Consider the following 11678-nt stretch of genomic DNA (forward strand, 5'->3'; position numbering starts at 1 on the left):
ACTAACAGCTTAAAACATGCAGGGATAATTTTTTCCTGCATGCCTGCGAATTAATTAATCAATAGTAGATTTAATATTAATACTTCCCAGTATCTCGTTGGCAGCTGCAAAAATCATCCAAACTAAATAATGTTCGACTCACTCGACAAAAATATGTTAAAAAAATCAACCATGAGATGCATTTTCAAACTGTGAGCAAACCACCAGGATTGAATAAATTTTGGCCAACCTCGGTGAATTACGCGCTCGGCTGGTTTAGATTAAATGCATAAACGCTAAGCAAAATCATATCTCATTAGCGATTAGCCACACAAGACCTACGGAGCCGCTGTTTTGGGCATCAAAAGAAGATTTGGCTGCGCACGCCTATTTCACAGCTCTTTTAATTTGAATCTAATCGTGAGCTTGATCGTGCTTGATAATGACGCGTGAATAATTTGAATAAGTGCCGCATCAGCGCGGCGTTTCGGCATTTTCTCTAAAATATTTCCTGCATAATTTATTACTAAACGACGCGCTTTGGATAATCATACACACAACGAAAAAACCTTTGCACTTCTAAATACCAAATTCACGAGAGTTACTTAAAAGATAAAATTTACAAAAATGCGTGTATTCTTCCGGCCTTCAATGATAGCATACACGCTTCCGATATTTGTATAAGTCTAAAAAGGTTCATTCCTAAGTTCAATAAGGAATTTCTTAAAAAAACACTGCTGCAAGGCAATTGTCAGTTGGTCATTTGATTTTTGGGGGAATTCTTCACGTTCTAAGAATTCCAAACCATAACCATCACCAGTTTGATTGATTTTATTCTTCCTGGTGCCATTGAGTTTGTGTGAAAAGCTCTATTTAATGAAAATTTGTATATGGCAAGTTGATTAATGAATCATATTATAGCTCTGGAATTTCGGTTCGTTCAGTATTGATAGTAATATACAATACAATTAAAATATTCATGGTTTTTAAGACTCTAAATTGCTTTATAGTTTAAGCGCTCAAAAATCTTTGCAAAACTTAATAGCAGGATCATGCTAAAACTCAGTCGGATGTAAAATTTGTAAATATTTTGAAGTTCTGAAATATGCAGTCAATTGCGATGCAATTTATAAGAAAAATTTATCTTACCTACAAATAATGGATTCAGAAAGTTGTATCTATAATTCCATAGTTTTGGCAATGACTTCTACCACGAGCAAAATTCAGGTATGGAAGGTTAACAAGTCGAAAATTTGTAAAATAAATTTAATATCACACGCTCTCAAACCGCGCAGCGGCTGTTTCGGCCCCTCAGACCTCGTGAGCAGTACTTGATTATATTTCCAAAATTAAATTCACAACCACAGAATAAGCTGTAGAGAATTTTCCTATCCATAACATTTATTTAAAAATTTGCATGACTTGACAGTTTTCACGGTTTGTGATTATGAGATTTTTTAATAAACAAAAACGTCTTTGCTGATAAAACTCGGGGTTTTAATTCGATCAAATAATGTAGATGAAAAAATAAAAGTAGTCAATATGTATTTAAGAATAATTAGGTGCATTAATTCGGAACGATCAAATTTCAAAGCCAACCCTCCTTGGCCGTATCCAGCACAATCCACCTGGCTTCATCGTCATCTCAGCATCTCAACAAAGCGAGATCACCTGGCTGGCCCAAAATCAGATTATCCTACAAGAGACTTGCCGTAAAAAGAGAAATGAATGATGCTGAGAGTGAGAAGGAGATGAGCAGCTTAAGATAAAGGCTATGCTGCCAGACCTGACGACTCCTTCCTGCCATCATAGCAGCGGGGCAAAAATCCAAGGAATGCTTCTTGTGCACCTGCTGCGGCAGTTGCATCTTACCTTCAATGGACCATTCAACCCCGCTGATCACCGTCGACCCACCAAAAGTCAATGAATCAAAACCCAAGCCTGCTGCGCGTTTCCTTCACAATCACGTCTTATCTCAGTTTATAGGTCCTTCTTGTCGATGGAATTAACAACTAATCACCTGACAAGTTTTTTATAGCATGGGATTGTCAGCTGGTGAATGTATTAATTGCTTTCAATGCAGCTCATCATCTAGTAGACCGCAAACCATTTTTTGTGTAGTCCGAGATAAAAAAAATTGTCCACGTACGCACAAGTCAACTTTTCAAACCAATCAGAATTTTCTTTGACTGTGAGAACCAATAATTATTACATTCAACTGAAAAAGCAGAAAAATCGGGCAAAAGTCATAAATTAACAGCCATCGTAGAAGTCGTGAAAAAGATGAAAATGCTTTATTTTGCTGATTTTGAAATCAGTCAGGCCTCTTGATTGCAGCAGTGCAGCCACAAACGCTTACCAGTTTTGGAGGGAACCTTCTGAAGTTCGTTGTGTGCATCTCTGGGACAAATGTAATGTTTGTTGATATATAAATATTTTATCGCCCGTAAATTTCTTCACTTGAAAAAGGGCACAAAGCGCAGCAGGTAAAAAAGTTACAGGCTTGTTTGTGTGTTGGGTGGAGGAATCTTCTCTAAAACTGAATGGCACTGCAGGATAAGTGAGAAATCTCTGCTTTATATGCGGGTGCTCAGCAGGTAATAAATATTTCCCTCCAACCCAGGACACAATGAGCATGTGAATGGTTTGGATATGGTGCCAAATTGAATGCGAGACCACCTCGGAGAGTCTCGTGTCATGACTTCAGGTGCAATGCACATTATCTCGATCGACGACTCTTGTCCAAATTCCCAATAATTCATTTTTTTTGCCGTCAGTCAGACTTATTACATTGAAACGAATGACTATTAATTCAGAAAAAAGAGTCGTCTCTATCCCAACACGGCCACACACACAACTCTGTGCGGATAATTGTTGGGCGCTCGCACACAATGCACTCGCCTAAATATCATCTCGGCGGGAGATAATTTGTGCGAATCAAGTTTTATAGCAGCGCTTTTTATAATGCGGCTCATTAATGTTTTTATTATTATATGAGTTTGATCCCAAGATAAGGACAGCAAATTTTACAATAGTCATTTAAACCTTGCTAAATTAAAGCAGTGTGTCATTTATGTAATTCAATATATAGGTGTGTTTTATGGAGTAATGGAGACTTTTGTAACAGACCGACATACGTTTAAAATGCTTATACATATAGACAAAAAGAGGAATTTACGAAGAATTACCACCTTAGTGATATTGAGACTAAAATACTGAATAATTTGGATATGCTATAATAATTAAAATGAACTGAACCCCAAAGTGACAACTCTTCTATCTGTTATGTGTGGTTCATAAATCTTTCACATATGCTCAAATAATTATTTTCAATTATAAAATTTAAGGGATGTAGCTTGAAGTCACATTGAGAGCAGTTTAAATATTCAGTTGTACAAAGAATATATATAAAGTATTTACACAATAACCACATTTTATATTTTAATCAGATAATTTGTTCCATATCGCTCATTTGTCGATTTATACATATTTGTGGATATTGAAGGCTTTGAATAGAATCTAGAAAACATCGTTAATTATATTTATTTTTAAAAGTATCTTCAGAATAATTTTACCTAGAATTTCTTTCATTTAATTTTAGTTTTGTAGAGTAAACTCATTTTATAACCCCATTAAACAAAATATAGTGGGATCATAATTGACTAAAGCTTTGCAAAACTTTGATGTTTCGGCATTTTATTCAGGTTATACTTTATTATGCTTACCTTGGATGGATTGTATTAGATGTTTGAATAGCAATACGTCACAACTCACGAGGTAATTATTGCAGGCTATATTATTACTCATGATTTTCAGATTCCCAACACAAACGCACGGCCTTGATATTTGCGAATTGATAAGATGAGAAAACGGTATATAAAGCTGGGTCTAAGTCTGGCGTTTGCAGCACTCCGGTTTAAGCGAACAGAGACTAATGCACTCAGGCATCGTTGTCGCAGCCCTGTTGGGCATGGTGCTCTGCTGCACTGCTGCGCCCAGTGACCCTACTGTTGTCCCAACCACCGCATTTCCAACCACACCAACTGTAGCACCTTTAAAAACCTCTACAGGACAAAGTACCGTTGCAGCAACCGCCACCGCTGCTACCATAAAAGCTGCACGAAATGCAAATGGTATTGTATTTCTTCCAGTAAACTTTGAAAGTATTTTTCAATGCATGTAAAGGATGCTCAATTTTAAGCATTAAATTTAATTTTCTAAGCGAATTTTATGCTCTATGATATCATTTCCAATCATTTTCGTTTGGGTCTGCAGGAGTCGGAGGCTACTTTTGGCATGAGTGGCGCTACTATGAAGTTTCCTCCGTTCCAGTAAGTAGAAGTTAATTAGTTATTTAAAAAGTGTTACAAAAACGACATTTAAATTCAATTTAAAACTGATACCTAGTTGTGCACTCTCACTTTTTAATAAATGCAAATTGTTCGATTTACTTAAAAAATATGTTTGGGTATTTATCAACAAAAACAGACAAGCTCTTAATCCCAAAATGCAATAAAAATATAAATTTCATTTTTCAAACAAACCATTTGCACTTTTAGCTTGCTATTATTAGTATATTTTTTATGGTTGTCTATATATATTTCAGCCTACAAAGATTTTAAAACTAAATTATTCCTCAACAGGCCCCTTGGTTTTTGGCAAACTACGAATGCAAACGCAAAGGCATGGCTTTAGTCAGCTTGGAAACCAGAGAGGAGGACGATTACATTCGCCAGCACCTCTGTGAGCTAACTATTTTTTGTGGTTGTCATTTAGATTTTACTAACTACGTTTTACTATCAGTTTCCAACTTTCCTGGTGAACACTTTTGGACATCTGGCAACGACGTGTACCAAGAGGGCAGTTACTATTGGGACTCGACCGGCAATGCGGTGGGACCTTACAGAAATTGGGCTCCGAACCAACCAGTTGCAGGAACTACCCTCAACTGCATCGCATATGACAGAAACCTTGATATTCGCTGGGTTACCTCAAACTGCAACAATCCGCTCAGATATATTTGTGAGCAGTACTACTAATTACGTGCTCGTAGTTTAGCAAAACATATATGACATAGCGCAAGCTTTGCTATTATACAAGAAAATAAAACATTTTGCTAAGAAATCTTATTTAATTTTTTATTTTGAAAACATGATTTATGTCGAAGAAGGAGACATTCTTAGGATTTGCACATAAAATATGAAAAAACACTGGACAGCCTTGTTGACAGTTCGCATAATGTATATAGCTTTAGCTCTATAGCTACAGCCCTTATTTCATGAAAAAATGATAAATCGGCATATACCCACATACAGCTATGATTAGTACTGATATCAAGAGATAAATATGAACCAGGAAAACGGAAACCTTTGTTTTTAAAATTAATTGGGAAAACTTAATTGCAACATGGTTACCTTAATTAGTAGGTAATTTTAGTAGAAATGCATTATGTATTTATTCGATAATTAGGGTGTAAAGTAGTAAAGATTAAAATTAATTTTAGTATCATCTTATTGCGAACAAATAGTATCTGAGGGCAGAAACAGGAACTGTAAATAGTCATCAAACGGGCTATATAATTGCCCTCGTGGCCGTTACACATTTATCCTGCCCTCCATTATTTAATTATGGACAATGCTGAAATAGCAGAAATGTGAAAATTAACCAATAAAATTTCTGGTTGGGTCAGCTTTGCGTAAGCAGACTGTGCCTCATGCGAGGCTATTTAAATAACGTTACAACTTAAATCGATGAATCAACGCATTTAGATTCAAATTTTGTTTATTACGGATCAGCAGGGCAACTGTGCCCCATACATCCACATCCAGAACTTAACAAAAAATATAACAAAGCATTTTTTTTGTATTTGATAACAGAGGGAATAGTAAAAATCAGTCTATCATATCAGTATTTGGCAAGAAATGTTTGGCTCAGTTTTTGTTTGAATGCACTTGAGTTCCCATTCATACACAGATTCGGCGACAGGTTGTTCCACAGGCGATAACAAATGACTTGGAAGCACTGCTCAGGCACTGTTACACTGACAAAGGGGGCCCGAAGTCGCATTCGATGCGCCCGTGACCTACCCAAAAAATCGACATCATGCATTGTTGTTACAAGATTGCGCAAATATTGGGGACTATTATTATACAAAATTTTGTGAGTCTGGACTAGAACATGCAGTTTACGTCTATCAGTGACATTTAATATTTGGCATTTTTTATACAACGGGGAAAGTCGCTGACCACGTTTCACTCCGAAAATATACCTTATGAGATGATTTTGCAATACTTGCAGCCTATTGATCTGCGCCGCGCTCAAGTTACAAAACACAACATCAGAGTAGTCGAAATGGGGTAGTATTAACGCTTTGACTAGTTTAATTCTGATTTTTTCTGGAGTCACATTCCTAAACTTCTCCAAAGTTTTTAACGTGCCAAAGACTTTTTGAAAAATTCGCGAGACTTGCCCTTCCCATGACAGGTATCGGTCGAACACAATGCCTAAATTTTTAACTCGGTCGCTGAAATCAAACTCGACATAATCAACGTCCACCTCGTCGCGATACGGCAATTCCGTCTCCATCATGCGCACCTTACTCAAGTTCCGTAGGTCGAGTCTAGAGTGAATTCGCTCAGACCCGACCAGCAGAACTTGCGTTTTCCGCGGGTTCAGCTTAAGCCCGTGCCGCTCAGACCAAATGACAACATCATTTAGAATAGTATTCATTGCTGCGACAGAATTTTCAATCTCATCTGGCCTGCAGCTCAAGTATAGCTGTATGTCGTCAGTTCGCATAATGTATATAGCTTTAGCTCTATAGCTACAGCCCTTATTTCATGAAAAAATGATAAATCGGCATATACCCACATACAGCTATGATTAGTACTGATATCAAGAGATAAATATGAACCAGGAAAACGGAAACCTTTGTTTTTAAAATTAATTGGGAAAACTTAATTGCAACATGGTTACCTTAATTAGTAGGTAATTTTAGTAGAAATGCATTATGTATTTATTCGATAATTAGGGTGTAAAGTAGTAAAGATTAAAATTAATTTTAGTATCATCTTATTGCGAACAAATAGTATCTGAGGGCAGAAACAGGAACTGTAAATAGTCATCAAACGGGCTATATAATTGCCCTCGTGGCCGTTACACATTTATCCTGCCCTCCATTATTTAATTATGGACAATGCTGAAATAGCAGAAATGTGAAAATTAACCAATAAAATTTCTGGTTGGGTCAGCTTTGCGTAAGCAGACTGTGCCTCATGCGAGGCTATTTAAATAACGTTACAACTTAAATCGATGAATCAACGCATTTAATAATGACAGGCTCGTTCAGTAATTCGATTGTTAGTTGTATTTTTGTGTGTGTTCCCTTTAAGACAAGAATATTTGAAAGAAGTCCAAACATAAAATTAAACAAAGCTGTATATGTGATAAAATATACCCATGTCATGCCTTATTGTGATGGAGCAATCAATGCACAATATGAACATCTAGGGTGTTTCATGTTGGACACACCGGGTCTCGTTAGACCAAAGTTGAGCAACATTGAGTGCAGTCAGTAGATTGATGGGTGACCGGCTGACCGCCTGGAAACCCTCCCTACCGTCTGCATAGCTCTAGGCTGACTCGCTACTTGGTGGTTTGCACCTTTCCAGCATGCATGATTTGGCATCATGGGACGAATGTCTATAGCGTTTCAAAAAAGGCCTCGGTGCGGAGGCAAGTGGCCCTTCAGTGGGCTGGGTCTCTGTGCGGCCTGGTGCGCCCATGTTATCCATTCGTGGTGGTGTTATTGGGACCCGGGTTTCAGCATTCGTGCGAGTGCACTGTGCAGTGCGCGCCCTTCCCAATCCTCGGACGGGGATAAAAAGAGCAAACAACCATGCTACAAACATAGATTGTAAAAATGAATCTATTTTAACTGACTTCAGTGGCATATAAAAAAATCTCTCGTCTGTTTTGCAAATACTATTTTACATTTATAATTTAAAAAAATATGCAATCAAAAGTGTGATGCAAGAAACTATATGACAAGCCAACCCATGAAGTTTGCAGGAAACTTGATGTGCTATATTATCACTTTATTGTCATCATAAACAATAAAAGAGCGGCGTCTTTTTGCGTCAATATCGCAAACTGAGATGTTCCACTTAATTTATATTATTGTTCCACATTGGGGCTAGTCTATGTATTTATAAATGGGTAATTGATGTTTGATCTCAGTTTTAAACTGTGCAACCTTGTCCTCGGCAAACGTGAGCTGATAAGCTAGGGAAAAACGGTATAAAAGAAGGGAAGTGTTGATGGCTTTTCAGACACTCATCTCGCAGCAGCAGAGGAGCAACAATGAACGCAGGCAGACCAATCCTCGTGATCACCCTGTTGAGCTTCGTGCTCTGCTGTGCGGTCGCTCAAATCTCAACAGACGTGACTGCTGTTGGTACAACCAAGCAAATCACTACCCTGGCAGGCACCACCCCGAGCCTCGCTACGACCGCCAGATATTCAAGTATATTATTCTAGTTCCTTTACATTTTACTTCATTCTTTAAACTGTGCTGATGTATAGACTTTGGCACGTACTTTTCAAATGGATGGCGTTATTATGAAGCTTCAACGATTCCAGTGAGTAAATTTATTTTAAAATATGCTTGGCTGTGCTGAAAACAGATTCATAATATTTTAATTTTTGCAATAATATTTCGCAATTTAATCAAATTTTTCCACTTTAATAAGTTGGCTCTACTATGAAGTGACTTAATAAAAATTTTTCCACTCAGCTTCCTTGGTCTGCGGCTAAATATGAGTGCAGGCGAAAAGGCATGAATTTAGTGAGCATTGAAACCAGGGAAGAGGATGAATTCATTCGCCAACATCTCTGTACTGAGTTGTATTCTTATAACATAATACGATGTTAAACGTTTACGTCATTTTTAGTTGTGAACTATCCAAATGAACATTTTTGGACATCTGGCAACGATGTTTTCCAAGAGGGCTATTACTATTGGGACTCGACCGGTAACGCAGTGGGACCGTACCGAAATTGGGCACCGAACCATCCAGTGGCTTCCACTCTGTATAACTGCATCGTGTACAGCAGGGGTGCAGATCTGCGTTGGGCCATTGCTAGCTGCAGTGATCAATACAGATTTATTTGCGAACAGAACTACTAATTAGATCGATTTTTTAATGTTTTAATTTAAGCTGCATTCTGTAGAGGTTTCATTCAATGAAAAAATTATGGAGTTAGTCGGCATAAATTATAGTAATCAATGTTATTACATTATTTAATGGTTAAAATGCCGAATAAAGATATCAATAAAAAACAGCACAATAAAATGGTGAATTAATATTAAACTAAAATTCCTAACGTTTGGTTTAAAGGATATTTGGGCACTGTAGATGCAACAGAGTTTGAGAACTTTAAAATTAAATAATATATATAGGCATCAAAATCACAGCACACTTCACTCACTCAATCAGCATATGGAATCAAAATATATTCTCAAAAAATGCCCTATTCGCCCCAATCGCCGGCAATAATGAAAAGGAATTAACCAATGATAATATGTATGTTAGATGTTGAGAAACAGAAAATTCCACATCAGAAGAATTAAAGCAGCTTCCTTGGTGTGTAGCAAGCTGTTTATTTTTACATGTTTCTACAGAAAGGTCCTGCTCAACTAAGTTTCGGCTACTGGATGCAGCCCTAATTCAAGAGCTAGAATGGAACATGAGTTTCAATTAGAGTTTGTCATAAATTTCTTCATCAATTTAATTGAAAACAACCCATTTCCTAACTATTATCTATAGCCGATTTATACTCTTTTTAGTCACATTATGGCCGTTTTTGTAACCATTTTTAACAAAATCATATAATACATCTGAAGAAACTCTCGATCGAGGAATAAATCCGACAACCCTCGCTTAATATAGGACCATATTATATTTGTTCGCTAACGAATACTGCTTGCTAAACAAATGAATTAATTCGTACTATATTGTAGTGAGTAAAAAATGTTAAATTTTGAATAAATGAATTGGTAAAATAAGATGGTCAGGAAGACGAATTATGTCCATTTGGATGCAAATTCTTCCATTGCAATTTTCATAACAGTTATGCTGTGGTGATGATATATACGATCTGTTGCAATTCTATCATAAAAGCTGCGGTATCTTTTGAAATGTTGGAACTTAACTTATTTTCAACTTGATTCTACAAATAAACAACTCGTTACTTAATCTTTTGCCATCATAAAATTTAATATGAGTATATTCCTCGAATTATATGATTCTAAACAAGATACCTTTTTCCTTACTTCTGCTCTAATCTGATAGCTGGCTCTTTGAAATTGATATAAAATGACGTTGCACTTGCAGAGTTGCACATTTCATTATTTGTCTGTGCAGAAAAGTTTCGGTCCAATGCGTGACCACAGTTTGTCATGGCCCTTGTTGGGGACATTTCTTAGTTGCACTTTTGCTTTGAGTGCGGAGCTACGCTATGGTTGAAGCACCGGTCAAGACTCCTGGTGCCGCCTTACGATCGGCTTGCTCCTGCCGTTAAATCTGCAGCGAGATATTATGGTACAGACTCTAATTGATTATATATTTATTTTAAATAATGTTATCACATTTAAGGTACAAGAGACTACTTATACTTTGGAGGAAGTTATTACGAAGTATAAGGATTTCCAGTTAGTATATATTTGACGAGTTTTCCAAATAATGTCACTCCCAGGTCAATTAATTCAAAATCTGAGATCCCATTACAGAGTAGATAGACGATGTTTCTTTTTCCCAGGGCAGGAGAAGCGGTTGGGGTATTTATTTTTCATTTTGTTGTATTTCTTTTGTTGCAATAAGATTAAAAATTTCCTTTGCATTCCCCTTTCTTGGGTACAGCCAATATAAGAAACTATAACAGGCTTAAGACGTGTATAAGAAAACATTTTAAGTCTGTTTTCTCCTCCAATTTTACCGGCGGCATTTATGGAAAAAATAAGCCTTGATGTTAATACGCGTTGCTGATTTTCCATCACGTATGCGCAACTAAAACCTCCAATAATCGAAACCAAACAAATCACTGCTATTCTTTTCTGCTCTCCTCAATGTCAGATTTTGTACAATACAACTACATAACAATGAGAGTTAATTTTAAGGTCATCTGATGAGTGTTAAATTTTTTATATATGTATAGTTTTGACAAACATTTTCTCACACCACAAAGTCAGAAAACCCCTTTAAAGGCAATAATTATTCGCGCACTCTTCTTAATGGTTATTGAAATATATTAATTGCTTTATATGATCAACTAAATCATCTCATAAAAAAGTGGTTTTAGTATAATTTTGGCTCTTACTTCAATGTTTCAAATTCAATAGCTTCTGGAAATTTTTCACTCTGGTCTTCGATTATCGCATCTTTTCCGTCAACGCACGCAGGTGCTCTAAAATATGGCACAAATTCGTATTTCAAACTGCGTCTCAGTGAACCGCACAATCCATAAAAGTGGGTATTTACGTCAATATACAACATTTGACAGCCACATAAACTTTTTACTCACGAAAGAAATTCATTTTTTATATTTATGTATTTATTTCATCCTCGCGCATTTTTATTTGCAAGGATAAATTTCAGTCTGGTACATAAGAAAAATAACAGAGCGTTTTCGAGAAGCTATGG

At 36.6% G+C, this 11678-nt stretch overlaps 2 protein-coding genes across 2 annotated transcripts; both read left to right on the plus strand.

Moving 5' to 3' along the window:
* Positions 1-3883: 3883 nt before the first annotated feature.
* Positions 3884-5103, plus strand: LOC135941598 (C-type lectin 37Da-like). Its single transcript, XM_065487210.1, has 4 exons — positions 3884-4112; positions 4255-4310; positions 4623-4722; positions 4783-5103. Exons 1-4 carry the CDS (start codon positions 3914-3916, stop codon positions 5016-5018), a joined length of 591 nt encoding a protein of 196 aa, XP_065343282.1. The 5' UTR covers positions 3884-3913; the 3' UTR covers positions 5019-5103.
* A 3220-nt stretch (positions 5104-8323) lies between these two features.
* LOC135939610 (galactose-specific lectin nattectin-like) lies at positions 8324-9332 on the plus strand. Its single transcript, XM_065484082.1, has 4 exons — positions 8324-8503; positions 8563-8618; positions 8774-8873; positions 8931-9332. The coding sequence occupies exons 1-4, from the start codon at positions 8341-8343 to the stop codon at positions 9164-9166; spliced, it is 555 nt and encodes a 184-aa protein (XP_065340154.1). The 5' UTR covers positions 8324-8340; the 3' UTR covers positions 9167-9332.
* The last annotated feature ends 2346 nt before the right edge of the window (positions 9333-11678 follow it).

Source organism: Cloeon dipterum, chromosome 1 (assembly GCF_949628265.1).
Source record: "Cloeon dipterum chromosome 1, ieCloDipt1.1, whole genome shotgun sequence".
NCBI lineage: Eukaryota > Metazoa > Arthropoda > Insecta > Ephemeroptera > Baetidae > Cloeon > Cloeon dipterum.